The 19,403-nt window shown below is 35.9% G+C and overlaps 1 protein-coding gene across 5 annotated transcripts in view; it reads left to right on the top strand.

Annotated features, from left to right (window-relative positions):
* The window catches only part of COP1 (COP1 E3 ubiquitin ligase), a 240,336-nt gene that overhangs the window by 69,581 nt on the left and 151,352 nt on the right, over positions 1 to 19,403 (top strand). For 3 of the 5 annotated variants that reach the window (XM_044004926.1, XM_044004924.1, XM_044004923.1), the window contains 2 exons: positions 14,006 to 14,063; positions 16,201 to 16,266. In XM_044004926.1, coding sequence (XP_043860861.1) covers positions 14,006 to 14,063; positions 16,201 to 16,266 — 124 coding nt within the window. The remainder of the gene's footprint in view (positions 1 to 14,005; positions 14,064 to 16,200; positions 16,267 to 19,403) is intronic. The other 2 variants (XM_044004927.1, XM_044004925.1) reach the window with 1 other exon arrangement.

Genomic DNA, 19,403 nt, shown 5'->3' with positions numbered 1-19,403 from the left:
CTTTCTCTTTCATCTTTGTAAGTCAGAAAAATATTCTAGAGTAATCTCAATTATTTCATTAAATCTGTCTTCAGAATTTAAAAGACAATTTGTCTAATTCTTAGTAGAATACCAACCTGGTTGAGAGTTCTGAAGCTTTTCCTATTTATGACAGGGCTATGTTTGGTTTGACATAAATAGGTTTTTTTAAATTACTTGGGTTTTTAATTTTCTTAATACCTTTGTTTCATAAACTGAAATTGGATTTGAATAGGAAGGATAGGTTCTGGTAACTTGTTTTAAATCTGTTAAGACTAGTCTCTCCCTACAGCACACAAAACTGTCTTCTATTTCATTACAAAAATATTTCTAAAATTCATGTAGGCTATAAATGATTTATGTAATATTTTTGTTTTTTTCCTCATTTTCTAAGTTTCTCATTGGAATATAATATGGAAAATTAAATTCTTTTAATTTTTGCTGTATACTTTTAGGAGATACCAATGAGTAGTGGGAGGGGAACATGGTCAAAGGGAAAAGAAGGGGAGAATCCATCTCTGGGTGCTAGAAAACATCAAATACTTAATTTAAAGCCATATTTATTGTATTTAACATATAGTGAATTTAAAAGTTTTATCATTTGTCTTGGTGTTTGGGCGTTTGAACAAGGTATGTTCATATAAGTGTAGTTTAAAAAAGCATATGGGGGCAGCTAGATGGCTCAGTGAATAAGCACCGGCCCTGGATTCAGGAGTACCTGAGTTCAAATCCGGCCTCAGACACTTACTAGCTGTGTGACCCTGGGCAAGTCACTTAACGCCAATTGCCTCATCTCCCCCCCCCCCCAAAGCATATGAAATTGCATCTATATAGTTCAGTCATCTATTGCTAATTCTCCCAGTATCTTTTCTTTGATTTATAGTGTCATTACTATGACCATTAGTTTTCATGATTGTAGTACTTTAGGTAGCAGAGAGATAGTGAGTGGAAATAAACATAGGTGTTAAATAGTATTTATATTTACAGCCTTTATCACCTCTCATCCCACAATAATAAGTTTTAAAAGTTAAACTTATATTCTTTTTTTGCTCTTAGGACAACTCCTTTGAATTAAAAAGTTCTTAAGTCTTTGTGTTACAGGATTTGTTGAATGAATTCTTGTTCAGCCCGTGCAGAATCTTTACTGACAAGGCTTTTCTATTTTTTTTTTGGGGGGGGGGGTGTCTTTCTTAGTTATCTCTTTTTCTATTGTCCCTTCCTTGCCCAAATCCTATTTTTTTGTTGTCGTTGTTTTTTGGGCGGGGTAATGAGGGTTAAGTGACTTACCCAGGGTCACACAGCTAGTAAGTGTCAAGTGTCTGAGGCCAGATTTGAACTGAGGTCCTCCTGAATCCAAAGCTGGTGCTTTATCCACTGCACCACCTAGCTGCCTGCAAATCCTATTTTTTAAATTATTCTTAAAACTTCATTTGAAAGTTAACTCTAACTTTTTCATTCCAGGTTTTAGCTGAGCATATTCAAAATAAATCCTTGAAACAAATCCCATCATACCTAACTTTATGCACATTCTGCATTACTCTTTCACAATATACAAATAACCTATAATGTTAATATTCTATTATAATGGAGTGACAAATAGTAAATGAAGTAGACAAAACATTAAAATTATATACTTCTACATAATGTTCTAGGAATTTCTCAGCTCTGTAATAGTGTTAAAGGCAGCTCAGACTTGCTGTGCTTAATCCTTTGAGATTATTCCCTCTGTGAAAATCTTGCCAATATTGGTCTTTCCAAATGTAGTGGACTAGTAGATTCAAACATCTTTCATTTTCCAGAAATTAGCATATGTTTCTTTTATCGATATATAAAATATCTCATAAATTTTTGTAGAGCCCTTGATATTTTCTGGTTGCCTCCTTTTGGTAATATAAGATCCTTGATTTTTTTTTATTCCTGAATATATGGTATCTGCTTTTTTCATATATCTTGAGTATCCCACAAAATTTTCCTATTGGTATACTCAGTCTACCCATCAGTCTAAATATTTTGTTGTTGTTTTAGTGTCATTTCTACTCCATCATAAAGCACATTTGGGGACCAGTATTAAAATATGCTGGCTCCACTGTCATTGGAAGAGAAAAGAGTAAGAATATTTTTAGACCTTTTCCATGTTTCATTTTCTTGTTACTTCAGTTTTATCCTTTAATGTTCTGGTGATAATCTGAATTAATTGGGTGCCTCGCTAATAAACTTTTTGTAAACTTTTTTTTGCCCTCTGCTATGTCTCATCGTAGAAGTTGATTTTGCCCATAATATTTTGCCATTATCCTCCTTAAAATAATACAACAATTTATTTTCTAAACCTGTTTTGCCCTTGGATTTGAAATCTCTCTGCTTGGCCAAGAGATCAAATACTTGTTGCTTGAGGCAATTTTTCTTTAAATAATATTTAATTTTCCCCCAATTACATGTAAAGAGAATTTTTAACATAAAAAAAAAGTTTTCTTTTTCAATTTCTATCCCTCTTTCCGTCCCCTATTCCCTCCTTGAGACAGTGAGCAAACTGATACAGGTTATATATGTGCAATCATGGAAAAACATTTCCATGTTAGTCATGTTGTGTAAGAAAACTTGAACAATGACTAAAAAAGAAAGTGAAAAATAGTATGCTTCAGTCCATATTCAGACAACATCAGTTCTTTCTCTGGAAGTGGAGAACATTTTTCGTTATGAATCCTTTGGGATTGTCTTGGATCATTGTATTGCTGAGAACAGCTAATTCATCCACAGTTGTTCATCTTACAATATTGTTGTTACTGTGTACAACATTCTCTGGTTCTAGTTACTTCACTTTTTTTTTTTGTTGGGAGGGGGCAATGAGGGTTAAGTGATTTGCCCAGGGTCACATGGCTAGTGTCAAGTGTCTGAGGCTGGATTTGAACTCAGGTCCTCCTGAATCCAGGGCCAGTGCTTTATCCACCATGCCACCTAGCTCCCCTGCCCAATTAATTTTTATTCTACCTTTCCACTGGTCTTTTTTTATTGCATTATGATCTGAAAAGAATGCATTTAATATTTCTACTTTTCTTTGTTTCGTTCTGAAGTTTTTATGTTCTAATGCATGCTCCATTTTTGTATAGTTGCCATATATTGCTGAGAAAAAGGTGCGTTCCTTTTTATTTCCGTTCATTTTACTCCAGAGATTTATTATATTTAACTTTTCCAGAATTCTGTTCATCTCTTTAACTTCTTTCTTGTTTCTGTTTTGAGATTTATCTAGTTCTGAGATGGGAAAGTTGAGGTCCCCCACTACTAGTATATGGGTTTTTTTGGTTTATTTTCTTCTGTAACTCATTTAACTATTTAAAAAATTTAGATGCTATACCATTTGGTGCATATACATTTAATATTGATATTATTTAATTGTTGTTTCCTTCCTTATCTCTTTATTTAGATCTGTCTTTTGTTTTGTCTGAGGTCATGATTACTACCCTGGCTTTTTTTTTTTTTTAAACTTCAGCTGAAGCATAATAGATCCTGTTCCAGGCTCTTACCCCTATTCTTTGTGTTTTTCTGTGCTTAAAATATGTTTCTTCTAAACAACATATTATAGGATTCTAGTTTTTAAATCTATTTTGCTGCCTGCTTCCATTTTTTGAGTGAATTTATCCCATTCACATTTATAGTTATAACTAAGTGTATGTTTCTCTCCATCCTATTTCCTCTTGTTTTCCTTCTATCTTACTTACCTTTCACCCTGTCTTTTCTTTTTGTTTTACTTCTAATCACCACTTCCCCTCATCTGCACTCCCTTCTTTCAGTCATCCCCTTTCACCCTTTCTTTTATCCCCATCCTTTTTTAAACTTTCCTAATGGATAGTAAGATAGGTTTTCTATATCCAACTGAGTGTGTATGTCATTTCCTTTTTGAGCCAATTCTAATGAGAGTAAGGCTCAAATTTTGCCTTCCCCCTTAACTTTACCTCTACTGTTAGAACTTTCTCGTGCCTCTTTTAAGGAAGACAGTGTGACCCATTGTATTTCCCCCTTTCCTTTTCTCCCAGTGCAGTCTTCTTTCTCACCTCTTAATTTTATTTTTTTGGGATATCATCTCATCAGTTTTTTCACACCTGTACCCTCTATGTATACTCATTCTAATTGCACTTATAGTGATAAAGTTCTTGAGAGTTAAAAATACTTGCCATAGGAAAAAAGTTTAACCTTATTGAATCTCTAATATTTGATCTCTCTCTCTCTTTTTTAACTTTTTCATGTTTGTCTTGTGTCTTATATTTGAAAATCACTTGAAATTAAAAAAAAAAATTTTTATTCAGCGCTGGTCTTTTTTATTAGGAATGCTTGAAAGGCCTCTTTCATTAAATGCCCATTTTTTCACCCTGAAGGATTATACTTAGTTTTGCCGGTTAGGTAATTCTTGGTTGTAATACTAACTCCTCCTTTGCCTTCCAGAATATCATGTTTCAAGCCCACTGGTTCTTTAATGTAGAAGCTGCTAAATTCCTTGTAATTCTGGCTGTGGCTCCATATTTAAGTTGTGTCTTTTTGGGTATTTGCAGTTTTTTCTCATTGACTTGGGAGCTCTGGAATTTGGCTATGACACTCTTGGAAGTTTTTATTTTGGGATCTCTCTCAGGTGGTGATGTGTGGAGTCTTTCAGTTTCTATTTTGTCCTCTTGTTCGATATCAGGGCAGTTTTTCTAGATAATTTCTTGACATATGCTGCCCAGCCTTTTGTTTTGATAATGGCTTTCAGATATTCCAATAATCCTTAATTTATTGCTTTTTGATCTATTTTCCACATCAGTTGTTTTTCCAATGAAAAATTTCACATTTTTTCCATTTTTTTCTTCTTTTGCTTTTGTTTTATTGTTTCTTAATGTCTCATGGAGTCATTAGTTTCCACTTGCCCAATTCTAATTTTTAAGGAATTATTTTCATCAGTGAACTTTTGTATCTCTTTTTTCATTTGGCCAATTCTATTTTTTAAGGAGTTTCTTTTTCCCCTTTGGTGAATTTTGGTATATATTTTTCCTTTTTTTTTTCCATTTCTTTTACCAAGTTGTTGATTCTTTTCTTAATGATTCTCTTACATTAATCTCTTTTCTTTTTTTAGTTTTCTTCTTCTCTGATTTGCTTTTTCAAATCTCTTTTAAATTTTTCTTGGAGTTCTTTTTGGGCCTGAGTGAAATTTACCTTTATCTTTGAGGCTTTACATGTAGTCATTTTGATACTGTTATCTTCTTCTAAGTTTGTGCCTTGCTCTTCCCTGTCACCATAGTACCTTTTTTTAGTCAAGTTTTTTTTTTTTTTTGTAGTTGTTGTTCTTTGCTCATTTTTTTCTGACCCCTTGGAGTGAAGTCTGCCACTGTTTATTTACGGGGCTTCCCTCCCACCCCACTGGGACAGGTGTTTCCTGCTGTGTTGCTAATTTGCTTCTGTGTACTTAAATTAGTTCTGAAGTATTTTTCAAGGTTTTTTGGAGCAGAATTTTGGAGGGCTACAGGGAGTTCCTTCCTCACTCTGCCATTCTGGCAATGGAGGTTTTGAGGCATTTTCTATCCTTTTTTCAAGATTTGCTATAGTCTCCACATTGTGGAGAATGATTTACATCACTTTAATTTCCTTGAAAATATTGAAGATTTGTATTTTTGTCTGTTATTTATTTCTCTTCTGTTGTTGTGTTAATAACTTAAGTATTCAGGATTTGCCCTCAATGTGTGCTGTATCTTCTCATTTTTATTGTTATTGATTTTGATTTTTGTTGTAAAAAGTAGTTGGATTGAGTAGATGCTAGAAACAAAATATAAATGACTTCCATGTTGGTCACCATTTGTATATGAAATCCTTTTCCTTTTTTTGTGATATAATTTAGCACTTTCCATATTCATTACCTCCTAACTGTTTTCTTAGCATCACTGTCTTATAGAATTTGAGTTATCAGCCATATAGTCCAACCTACAGATGAGAACAATTCCCTACTAGGACATATTTGACCAGTGGCCATGATTTCTCTTCTTGGAGACATCTATGGAGGGGAGCCCATCACATCTCACAGAGGCTTAGTCTACTTTTATATATCTCTGATTGTTAGGAAGTTTTTCCTGTTCTCATATGACTTAATATGTTTTGTCCAGAACCGCATATGGTATTTTAGGTAAGGTCTTGTCACTATTGATATTTAGCAAAGGTAAAGTGAAGCACATTCTCCCTTAGCAAGATAACTATTTATTACTAGGGTGCTGAACTTGTTAATAAAGGGGTCAGTGGCTTGCTTGGAATTTTTCCAAAGACCCTGAGCTGAAGACTTAATTCTTTTTTATAAGGTTAGAACAAAGAACAGAACAGGATAGGTGACACAATGAGGTTGAGGACAACATGATTGGTTACATAGCTGAGGTGAGGGGAATAATATGATTGGTTAGAAGTTTGAAATTCAAAAGGCTAGCATAACACCCTTCTTTTCTGCTTGTGACTAAGAAGTGTTCATTGTTTGAGTCTACTTGCAAGGTTAAAAGATAGTGGGCCAGACTTTGGATGGCAAACCAGACATCTCTGAAGGACAGCTTGGTAAGGTAAAGGTACTAGATCAGACTTCCTGGTGTCCACTCACATCCCTCAAGGATAGATTTCTTTGAGGCAAGAATAGAACAGTGATTAGCGGTAAAGCTGTATTTCTGAACTTATTACGTGCCAGTTGAATTTCTGTACTAAATTCAGAAACAAAGAACCATGAGTTAGACAGTCACAGGACAAAAATCAATTAATTGAAAAAGGATCAGTAGAAAATGGTACAAAATCAGTTTAATCTTCTCTGTCTGAAGGCATAGAGTGCTGATAGCAACATGACCTCCCTATTCCTGGATGTTATACTTTTCTTAATGTAGCTCAATATTAAGTTATATTCTTTATTGCCATTTTATACTGTTGGCTCACACTGAGTTTGCATTATACTAAGATCCCCAGATCTTTTTTAAAACAGCTTCAATGTCTTGCTTTTATTATACTTGTGGAGTTGACTTTTTTGTACCCAAATATAAGACTTTACATTTATCTCACTTTATTATTATTATGATCAATATTATTAATGATAATTATAGAGAGCATTTACATAGAACTTTATAAGGAAGGCTTACAAAGTTCTTTACATATGGTATTTCATTTGATTTTCATAACAACCCTTTGAGGTAGGTGCTGTTATCCCATTTGACAAATGAAATTGAGCCTGAGAGAAGATAAATTACTTGTCTAAGGTTACACAGCTAGTAAATGTCTGAGACAGGACTTGAATTCATGTCTTCCTGATTTCGAGTCACATAATAAGAAGTATTCACTGTGCTACCTTGTTGCCTTAGCTCACTTAGCTGAATTTCATCTTATTAAATTTAGCCCAGTGCTCTAACCTTTTAGAATCATTTTGGATCCTAATGCTGTCATCCACTGTGTTAGCTATCCCTTCCAGCTTTATGTCACCTGTCAATTTGATGTTTTTATTCAAATCTTTGGTTGAAATGTGAAACACCATAGGGCCAAGAATAGATCCCAAGCACAAATAGATCCAGGAAACCTCCTACCATGTTGACATTGAACCATTAACAACCAGACAACTCAGTGATGTAGTAGGTAGAATGATGGATTTGATGGATTTCAGAGTCAGGAAAACCTGAGTTCAAATATGGCCTTAGACACTTAGTAACTGTGTGACCCTGGACAAGTCACTTAACCCCTGTTTGACTTAGGTTCCTCATCTATCAAATGGGGATCATAATAACACTTACTTCCCAGGGTTGTTGTAAAGATCAGAAAAGATAATAGTCATAAAAGGCTTTGCATTTATAAATGCTTGCTATTTTTGCTAACAGTTACTCTTTTGAATCTAGCCTTCTAAGCCATTCTGAATCCATCTTTTTGCATTATTAGCAACCCATATTTCACCATCTTCTCCATAAGAATGACATAAGATATTTTATCAAATGCTACATGAAGGATGAGGAATGGAATAAACATTTATATAGTGCTTGTTATGTGCTAAGCACTGTACTAAGCACTTACTTTAAAACAAATATTGTTTGATCCTTACAATAATCCTCTGAAGTAGGTGCTATTATCATCCCCTTTTCATGTTTGAGGAAACTGAAGCAGACAGAGGTTGAGTGACTTGCCCAGGGTTACTGAGCTAATAAGTGTCCCAGGCTGGATTTGAATTCAGGTTTTCCTTATTCCAAATCCACTCTCTCTACTAGTTCATCAACTACACCTCAGTGAACTATATCCACAATATTCCCTGCATGTTACTGAAGTAATACTGTTACCAAAAAAAAGAAAAGAAAAGAAAAAAGGAAATGAGGCTATTCTGGAATGATTTGGTACTTACCCTTGTCATTCTAGACATACATCAATCAATTTTCTCCTTAAGATCCATTCTAGAATTTTCCCAGAAATTGAACTTAAGCTCTTTGTCCTGTAATTTACGTCCTCTGTTATCTTCTCTTTTTTGAATATCAGAACAGTATTTTCTCTTTTTTTGTTTTGTTTTGTTTTTGAGGGGCAATGAGGGTTAAGTGACTTGCCCAAGGTCATACAGCTAGTGTCAGGTGTCTGAGGTTGGATTTGAACTCAGGTCCTCCTGAATCCAGAGCCGGTACTTTATCCACTGTGTCACCTAGCTGCCCCCAGTATCTTTTCTAATCTTGTGGTAACACTCCAGTTTTTCTTGCTCTTTTACTTATCACCTACAGTGGCTCAACAATCACATCTGCTAGTTATTTCAGGACTTGTTATACAGTGGTGTGCAATTTAATATGATTTGTTTACTTTAACTTTCCTCATCAGCCTTACTTCATTCTGAGCTATAGCATTTGGGGGGGGGGGCAATGAGGGTCAAGTGACTTGCCCAGGGTCACACAGCTAGTGTCGGATTTGAACTCAGATTCTCCAGAGTCCAGGGCTGGTACTTTATCTTCTGTGCCACCTAGCTATCTAGCTATCACCGTAGCATTTTTGACGTTTTTGTTTGTTTGTTTGTTTGGTTTTTTTGCGGGGCAATGAGGGTTAAGTGACTTGCCCAAGCTCACACAGCTAGTAAGTGTCAAGTGTCTGAGGCTAGATTTGAACTCAGGTCCTCCTGAATCCAGGGCTGGTTTTTTATCCACTGTGCCATCTCTCTCTCTCTTTTTTTCATCTCATTATTTTTTATAGGAACATTCTACACTCTTATTTTGTCATCTGGTCTTACATACTCCATCTTCTGCAATTTCTTTTTTAACCTTAAGTTGGTTAGGTTTCTTCAGGCAAATCTTATTTTACCTCCTCTTTGGAATTGTTTCCCTTTTTGTCTTCAGAATTTTAGTCTTGATAATCTTCAATCCCTGCTGGGATAATTTCCCCATAAGCAGGTATGTTTCAGACTATTTGGATTTCCTTTCCTATTTCACAAAATTTAAGAAGGACTATTCATTTCCAAGTATTCTCATTATTTTTGCTTCAGTAAACAGTTTCTCCCTGTTTAGCTAGAATTTGATCAGGAAACATATTACCCCTTGTTATTTTTTCTACTTTTTGAAGGATGAAATTATCACTAAGGCAAAGCAAGTTGTTAGCAACTTTGCTTTTGGCAAAGAGTGCTCCAGTGGTTTTATGGATATTTGAAGTACACATTCACTGATGTATCATAACTCTGTGCCTAACTCATGACCTTTTTCCTTTAGTAATTTTTCCTCTTTCTGACCTGGTAGTTTATAATGCACTCCCTCCTTTGGAGTAAGTACTATGTCATGTTTCCTCTCCCGTTCCTGGATTTGATCAACGGATATTACGTCTTCATATTCAATGCTACTTCCTTCCTACTTCCTGTTTCTTTCACATAACTTTATAACCCTCCAAAGCCATGACCTAATCATACATTTCATCCCATCAATTCTTGGTCAGTTGGGATTAAGTGACTTGCCCAAGGTCACACAGTTAGTAAGTGTCAAGTGTCTGAGGCCGAATTTGAACTCGGGTCCTCCTGAATCCAGGGCTGATGCTTTATCCACTGTGCCACCTAGCTGCTCCAATTCTCAATGATTTTTGAAGTTAAATTCGTTTCCTTGAATTAGGACTTGTAATACCCCATGTTTTGCTTTTTATTAAAATTCTTGTTATTATTTTGCCTAAACTTTGAGCTTTTGTAAAAAGACATTTTGAGGTCAGTGTTTTGACCTTCAACAAGCACTTATGTGCTATGCACTATACTTTTATTGGGCGTACAACTATAAACAATTCATACTTGTAAGCAGTTTACATTCTAATGGGGAAAAACAAGGGTACATACAGGGATAGGGGCCAGCCCAGTGATTTTGTTGGTATAGAGAACTCCCTGAATGAGGTGAATCACTTTAATTATTAGACAATTACCTAAGTTAACTTATCTGGGGTCACACAAATAATGTGTGTCAGATATGGGACTGGAACCTAAGTCTTCCTGGTTCCAAGGCCAGCTCTGTCAACCATACTATATTCAGTTTATAACTACATATGGAATAAAGGTTAAGATAAATACAAAATAATTAAATAGAATGTCATTTGGGAAGGAGGGTACTAACATCAGGAGATCAGGAAAGGCTTCATGTTGAAGGTGAAGATGCTGATGTAGAACAAAGGATTCATGTTTGCTTCAAGATGATTGAGCTGTATCTTGTAGAGAGAAATTATTATAGGTAGAGGTGATGAGGGAGGGCATTCCAGGCATGGGGTATGGCCAGTAACAAGGCACAGAGATGGGAGATGGAATGTTATGAGGACCAGAGAGAGGAAAAGCCAGTCTTGTTACATTGCAGAGTGCAGGAAGTGATTTCTATTCAGTGAAGTTTAAAGGAGAGGTTGAGGTCAAATTATGAAGGGCTACTATGTACTCTTTCCTTGGATTTTGTCTTTGGAATTTCTGAATGTCTCAACTACTATTCTTGTTGCTTTTTTTGTGGTGGTTTCTTATAATATAACTTGGGATATGGATATAGTATTTTTTTGAGTCTGTGAGAACATGGAGCTATCAGTACTTTAAAATGCAACTTCTTTTTAGATTCTACTTTCATTGACAGAGAAAATGCCAAGATTAATATGACTCGGTATAGTATGTACATGATTATGTCCACTTGGTCACTGTACATGGTCTTAAGTTTTTTTTTGTTTTTGTTTTTGTTTTTTTGGTGAGGCAATTGGGGTTAAGTGACTTGCCCAAGGTCACACAGCTAGTTAAGTGTCAAGGGTCTGAGGCTGGATTTGAACTCAGGTCCTCCTGAATCCAAGGCCAGTGCTCTATCCACTGCGCCACCTAGCTGCCCCCCATGGTCTCAATTTTAGAGTGCCAACAGTGAAGTTTGCATTCAAAGATAGTCCAAAATCTTTGTGAGCAGACTATTCTCTGCCTCCTTCCCCATAAATTTGTGATGATCACTGTAGAAGTAGAGGGTATTACACAGGAATATGGGCCATTTGGTATTTTTCTTTGTTTCATGCCCAAATAATTCATCTCCAAGTGGTCAGCACAATGAAGTGGAAAGAATGCTGGATTTAATGGTTACTTACTTGAAGATTAATAAAGAAGCTTTTCTGTTTGTTTTTCCTATTTCTTAAAGATACTGGCTTAAAACAAAAGTTTCCAAAAATTCAGACCTATGATTTGATTAGTATAGGGAATCCCCTCTTCTGATATAGTCCAGCCTCTCCTCTGCAATTTCTGGTTGTAGTTGCTTGGGGAAACTGAGGTTCAGGTGCTACTTGCTCAGAGTTACAGAGCCAATCTTTTTCTAACTAGCTGTACTGCTGGACTTAATAATGACCTCCAGAAACTCATCATCTTGAAAGATAATAAATGTTCATTGACTGACTGACTCAGTACCCTTTGCCCCTGTGGGCGCTCCCACTCTCTGATTGAAGAAGATAGAGGGTGAACATTTGAGAGCTTCTCCCAGATTCTCCATATAAGGAAGGTATCCAGGGCAGCCATCTCATCTTTTCTCACTCAGCTGCACTCTAGGACTTTATTATATCCTTAACCTCCCTCCCCACCCCCTACCTCCCCAGCTTCTTTTCCTGTGTTGTCTTCTCCCATTATTAGCTTTTGAGCTCTCTGAGAGCAGGGACTTTTGGATTCTTTGGATTTTGAGGGTTTTTTTGGTATGCCTAGTATTTAGCATAGTGCCCGTCACATAGTAGATGCTTGATAAATATTGATAGATTTACTGACCAGTCAGGAATTAAATTAAGTTAGTTCTCCAAGTCTAACTCTATGTCTTCCATGTGACACCATTCATATATATGAGTTAGGAATTAGGGAAACTGTAGGTATAGAGGATGCAGGCTTTTTTATTAACTTCAACTATTCTAAAAGAATTTTCATATAGATTTTCCTAGCCCACATCCATAAAGCAATAAGCATGTCATCTCAATAGATGGCTCCTTTCATTTATCAATCTTTGATCACATATTGGGAAATTTCTTCTATATTTGACTCTTTGACTGAGTAGGAACATATGATGCAGCATTCTTATTTCATGACTGAGTCTGAAAATCGGCTCAGAGAAACATCTTTTTGTCTCCATACATCTTACTGCTCATGTGTACAATTAAGGAAAACTTGTTATCTTGCTAACAGTTAACCTTGTAAGATGCAGATGGACGCCAGAAAGTCTCTTATCTCTGATGCTGTCTGTCCTTAAAGTCTAGACTGTTATTCCTGTAGGTGGATACCACCGATGAGCTTTCCCTAGCAACAAGATGGAAGGAGGGGTTGTTGCTACTCCTGCATTCCAAATTTCCATCCAGTCATACTGTTCTCCTTCATCTATGGCAGAGCTTCTTTCACTCTTTTCACTTATAATCCTCTTTTGCCTGAAAAATGTTTACAGGATCCCAGGTACACAGGGATATAAAATAGGTATACTTAACTTTTTACTGTTGCCAAATTTTTGTGACACCCACATTCAGTTACGTGACCCTACATGGGGTCACCACCCACAGATTAAGAAGCTAAGGTTTATGGTACTTCAGACTGTGTAACCAATCATATTGTTTTTTGCTTCCTGTTCTTTGTTCTCTTGTACTTCCCAAAACTATATTAAGGCTGGCAAACCCTAAATCTTTGGTCATTGAGCGACACCATTGACCAAATTTATTGGTTACTGCAAACCTAACTAATAAATTCATTATGCTTAAATATATTGTCTTTCAGTGTACATTAATTTTCAAATCTAACACTGCCCTAGAGAAGCTTAAGAGTGTCAACTTTTGTTGAGTAGTGTTATACAAAGCATAATATAACAGGAGGTAAGAGCTAGGCAAAAATGCTATGAGAAATTTGGACAGGTTTTTACCTCCTATCTAGAGTGCAGGGAGAAGTCAATGGCAGCTTCATGGAGGAGGTCGCTTTGAGGAGGGGCTCTTTGTGAGAATAATAGCCCTGACTCATAGATTTCTAGAAGCATATGACAGAACAAAATCTTGTCCCCTTTGGGTTTCCTTTTAGTTTTCTTGGAGGATGGTCAGGAGTGAATGCCCCTGGTTTGTTTTGTTTTGTTTGCAGGCAATGACTTGCCCAGGGTCACACAGCTATTAAGTGTCAAGTATCTGAGGCCGGATTTGAACTCAAATCCTTCTGAATCCAGAGCTGGTGCTTTATCCAGTGCACCACCTAGCTGCCCCACCTTGGTTTGTTTTATAAATTAGTGACATCAGTTAGATACTTTTAAATTATTGATATTTGATATTGTTTACTTTTTAATTATTGATATTGGATATTTTAGAACAATGATTTTGATTTTTTAGGACAATGTTCATTATATTTGGGATGGTAGGAAATAAGAGGTTGTAGCATCTTATTACTGTATTTTAGGTAGTGAATTTTTTTTGTAATATAAAATTCAAGTTGTTATGAGATTTTTTTGCTATCTGGATTTCTATTGATAATAACAAGAAAATAATATTAGCATTATTGATGAAGCCAAATTTCTTTCTCTTCATTTTGCAGTAGTATTATTGATTCCACGGAATACAGTCAGCCTCCAGGTTTCAGTGGCAGCTCTCAGGTAAGCAGCTACAGTAATTGTTCCCTTTTTAATAAAGAAAAGACAGAAAGCAATTACTTGAATCTAAAAACTTTGAAATACTGCTTCCAAAGTCTAATTATATTAATGAACCTCCCTTTAAAATGGTAATATTGTTCCTACAACAAATGTCAACGAATCTTTATAAATTACTTACTATGTTGCAGGACATTCTTAGGCATTAGGAATACAAAGTAGTCCTTGCCTTCAGGGCATTTATAGTTGTAGTAAGGGAAATAAGACTTTTACAACAAAATATAATATATAAGGTAGAATGTGACAGGGTCAAAAGACACAGATTAAGACCAAATATTCTAGGATAAGCTGAAAATTTGAACCTTTGTATCCTGAGCAATCGTTATGGATTTTATTTTTCTTTTTTGGGTCAATGAGGGTTAAGTGACTTGCCCAGAGTTATACCGCTAGTAAGTGTCAAGTGTCTGAGGCCAGATTTGAACTCAGGTTCCCCTTAATCCAGGGCTGATGCTTTATCCACTGCACCACCTAGCTGCCCCCACTGTTACGGAATATTGAGGAAAAACGATGAAATTATACTTCTGGTTCCTACCAGTTATATCATTAAACTTTAAAAGTAAAAGCACCTTTTATATCTGTACAGTCTTTACCTTGTTATGTTTAGTTTACATTGACTCTCTAAGAGTGAAAAAGGAATTTTGAACTTGCACAAATGAGAATTGTGTAACCCATCAGGTTGTGTTTTTCTCCATTGAAAGTGAAATTTTAAAGATAGTTATAAAAACTGCTTTTAAAACTGTTGGGATAATCACTCCACTATTTAGATAGTATTTTTCTTTTCCTTTGTCATCTTAAATGGTGAGTTTAAATATGGAAAACATTATGGAAAGTCTTGGGCTGGTGTTTAAAGATCCCTTCGTACTTCTTTATACCACGCTCTCCTCATCTATTTATTATATGGGGATGACAGGACACATATATCTGATTGGATTGTTGTGAAAGTAAATCAGTAGTGAATGTTGAAAAGACTTGAAAGTAATAAATACTTAATATAAGATGTATTGTCTTAGTGATGGTTGCAATTGTTTGCTTTGATCATTTTCTATCTGTCATTCTTATGATTGTTTTGATATGATTTTTACATGTTGATTGGACTGACCATTTTGTTTAGAACATATATAGTTAATTGAATACCACACTGAATCATTTTTATTTCTTTAGGAGTTTGTTTTTCTCTCCTCTTCATTTTAACGTTAATTGACTTAACCATAGATTGTATATTTGAAAAAAAAATTAAATTGGTTGGTGAGTTCCATGTACATACCCATCTTTAGAAAATTCATATTTTATTCTTTAGAATAATAAACTTTTGCATTTTCAAAATATCATTCTTGAGAACTTTTTATTTCTTCTGAACTGATTCCATTTATAATTTTAATCCATGGAATCCTATCTCTCTTTCCTCTGAATCCTTTGGATTCTGCTTTCCCAAAAGGTAAGATGTATATCAGACTATGCGTTTTACCTCTATTACATCTTCTATGGAAAAAATAGTCACATTATTTTCCATCATTTCAATCCCAGCATCTAGTTCCTTCCTAATGCAGCAAATTAGATTCAAAAGAGAATTTGTCATTCATTCCTCCCCCCTCCCACTTTCTTGACTATTTGAATAGGAAACTATCTTGAAGACAAATTAAGAAATTGTTATATATTCTGTTTTTGGCAGAGTTCTGGTAGATATCTTGATAATTGACCTTCTACCCCTTTTATGTAATTTAGTTCATGATAATTAAAAAAATATTTCAGACCTGTATCCATTTAGTGGAACCACTAAATTTATAAAACTAGCCTACTAGGTTGGTTTCTTTTCTTGTTGTGTACCTAATTGACCTCTCTACTTTTTAATAGCCACAAATTTTTTTTTTAAGGCAATCAGGGTTAAATAATTTGCACAGGGGTCACACAGCTAGTAAGGCAGAATTTGAACTCAGGTCTTTCCTGGCTCGAGGCATTGTGCCACCTAGCTGCCCTACCAAATCTTTTTTGATGACTATTGTATTTTGATGATTTGTAGTATAATTTGATATAGGCTACTTCTATATCACTTTCCTTCCTGCTTTTTTCCCTTTATTTCCCTTAGATTTTTGATGTTTTGTCCCTCCAGATGAATTGTCTAACTCTGCAAAAGAAATTCTTTGGAAGTTTGGTATGGCTTGCAAGTTCTTTCAATATCTTGGAATGTAGTTTGTGGGATCTGGTGATTTGTGTTCACTGAAGATAGTGTGGTATTCTCCTGCAATTTGTTTTCAGTTGCTTATTGATTCTTTTTTCCTGTTGGAAGATTGTTTTCTGTGCTACAGAAACCAGGAAGAAAATAAGAATAAAATAGCAGTAATTTGTGAAGAAAACATATTAAATAAACTTGTGTTAACATTGTTTATAAAAACACACAAAAAAACAACCCCATCTCTTTCCTTAAAAAAACTTATATTCTACTAGGTGACCTACATAAGAAGCAAGGTAGTACAGTAGAGAGAGTGCTCACTCTAAAGTCAGTGAACCTAGGTTCAAACCCTTCTTGAAGATTGTTTGTGTGATAACTATGGGCAAATCACTTTACCTCCTTGGCCTTCTCTCTAAATTGAGGGAAATGAAGTAGTTGACCTGAAGCCCTTCCAGCTTGAAATCTTTGCTCCTAAATAAATACACTGTTTATCCACTGTAATCTATAAATTAATTTTAAGAAGTAGGCATTACTAATAACTATGAAAATCAAGCACGTCCTCAAGTATGAGGTGACCTGAGCTTTGCTCACTTATTATTTACAATCATTGCAGAAAACCTTTGGACAAAATACAATATTTGTGTTTAAAAATAATAGAACTCATCATTAATATTACTTAACAAATGTGCCAGTTACTGTGCCAAGCAGTAGAGATACAACTATAAAGAGGGGGGGGAAATCCCTTCTCTCAAGGAATGATCAAAAGTATTTATGTAAAACCAGGAACTAGGGTTATTTTTTATGCAAAAACACTGAAACCTTTTCCCAAAAAGATCAGTGGTAAATCAAAAATGTCCCATTTCTGTATTATTATTCTATATTGTATGAATATGCTGGTTAATAGTATGAACACAGGAAATATACATTGTGGGAATAGAGACAAAATGGAAATCGTTATCTTTATTTGCACATGTTAGGATTTTTCCCTCCTTAGAACGGTTATCTCCACAGTCAAACTTGAATCCTTTTGGGGGACAAGACTTGACCCAGAGTCATGGTAACCAGTAATAGAATTGTCTTCAATACAACCATATCTATTATCCCCCTAACATTTTCTCACTCCTTTCCACTCCCTTTACTGTGAAAATTTCTAGCCTTCTCCTCCTTGTACCGCTCTACTTTTGAACTAAGCCCATATCCTGAGTACCCACAGAAATTGGTGTGCCTCACCACCATTGGGAAAAATTCTCCTTTCCCCTAGCCACAGCATACTGATCCCAAGGTCCTCAGATCATACCATGGTTGTGTCAGGTGCCCTTTAGAGGGCATCTCTGTACCCTGGGGGCAGTAAACTGTAAGAAATGCTTTTCTCCTCACTGTCTCTCACTCCTCCTTCAACCTTCATATCTAGTCAACTGTGGGGCATAAGACTAGTACCTCTGATGTGAGAGCTGCATTCCCCTTTTGCTGATCCACCTGATCCACCTAATTCTCACCTATGGTTCCAGGAAGCTGTAACATGCACAGTGGCCACATCCTGGTAAATCATTTTGGCAGATGGGTTAAACATGTAAAGACAGCCCCTCGTGGAATGGGCAGATGAGAACAATTTGTTCTAAAGGCCATGAAGTCCCCTGAAGCTGGCATTCTGGAGCACTTAGAGCATAGTTAAACATCAAAGATACTAAGGTCATCTGCTGCATCTCAAGCTATCAATCACCAGTTGTTTTGACTCTGTCCTGCCACTGAAGTGTAATGACTCTGGAAGAGAGAGGCCAACAACTTCATGCAACCCTGCCTCACTTAAATCCAATTTATGTACAAATCAAAAGGCATCACCTATACCATTTTACCATTTTTACCTATCTCAAAGTCCTATGGCATCAGGCAAGTGATGAAGCAGCAGGTGTGGATACACTAGGAGCAGTAGTCACAACCCTGCACGCAGGTGGCCCAGGCTATAAGGTTGTCTTATCACTGGAAGCAGCAGCTCGATTTGCTAGTCCCCTGGGTGTTCTGAGCAGTCTTTTAAGGAACACACTGCTCACTTCCTGTTGTGAGGAAGGGGCTAGAAAAGGTGCCCTAAAATTGTCTGTTTATCCAACCAAAACAAAACAAAACAAAAAAACCATAACCAAACAACAGCTCTTGTTGTAAGAGAATTCAGCAGGTATTACATTCAAATAGCAACCCTGCCTGAAACATGGTTGGCAAATGAAGGCCAGTTTACCAAAGTTGGAGCTGGATACTCATTTTTCTGGAGTGGCCACAGTGAAGGGGGGAGCAACATGAAGCTGCTGTAGGTTTTACAATCAAAACTAATCTAGTCAACAAGCTTGTATGCCTATCAAAAGGAGTGAACCACAGGATTATGACAATGTGATTGCCACTTGCAGGAAATTGCTGTGCCACCATCATCAGCGCTTATGCTTCCACCATAGTAAACCAAGATGAAGCCAAAGAAAAAGTTTATGAACACCTAGAGACTATATTAAGTGCTGTCCTCAAAGAGTTTTCATTTTAACAAGGACAACACATAAAAGGAAACTAAGAAGCATTGAATTGAAGGGGAAGAAGGTGCCTGGTGTGGGATCATGACAAACATTGAGAAGATGCAGATGGGTGGGGAATAAAGAGATGGATTGCCTGGGCTCCCTTCTCAAGTGTAGGCTCTAACTAACATCATGCTTTTATATCAATAATCATTTGCTTTTTCCTGACAATTTATAAATGTATCCTCCTTTCCCATGATGGATTCATAGCTGGATTTTTGATTATTCAGTAGACATATTTTTGTTTAGATGTTTCACATTTCCTGACATTAAACAGACAAAAACAAAAGTTTTGCTAATTAGGTATACCAATCAGTGCACCAATATTCATCTGTTTATACAGGGCGTATTGCTTTCATACTTATTATGCATTCTGGATCTTTTTGAAATTAATTCAGGTTGTACCCAGCAACCTTAGCCAGTAACCTTGTATGTTGTTTGTGATGTTTGTCTGACATTATTTGACTTACATCTTGGATTCATTAATCAGATCGTTTGTAATTTTTAGTTTTTTAAAAAAGATTTAAGACATTTTAAAATAAACTAGGCATGATAGCCATTTGAGTT

Source organism: Dromiciops gliroides, chromosome 4, assembly GCF_019393635.1.
Source record: "Dromiciops gliroides isolate mDroGli1 chromosome 4, mDroGli1.pri, whole genome shotgun sequence".
Taxonomy (NCBI): domain Eukaryota; kingdom Metazoa; phylum Chordata; class Mammalia; order Microbiotheria; family Microbiotheriidae; genus Dromiciops; species Dromiciops gliroides.
The sequence above is the reverse complement of the archived record's forward strand: the minus strand, read 5'-3'. Positions and strand labels throughout refer to the sequence as shown.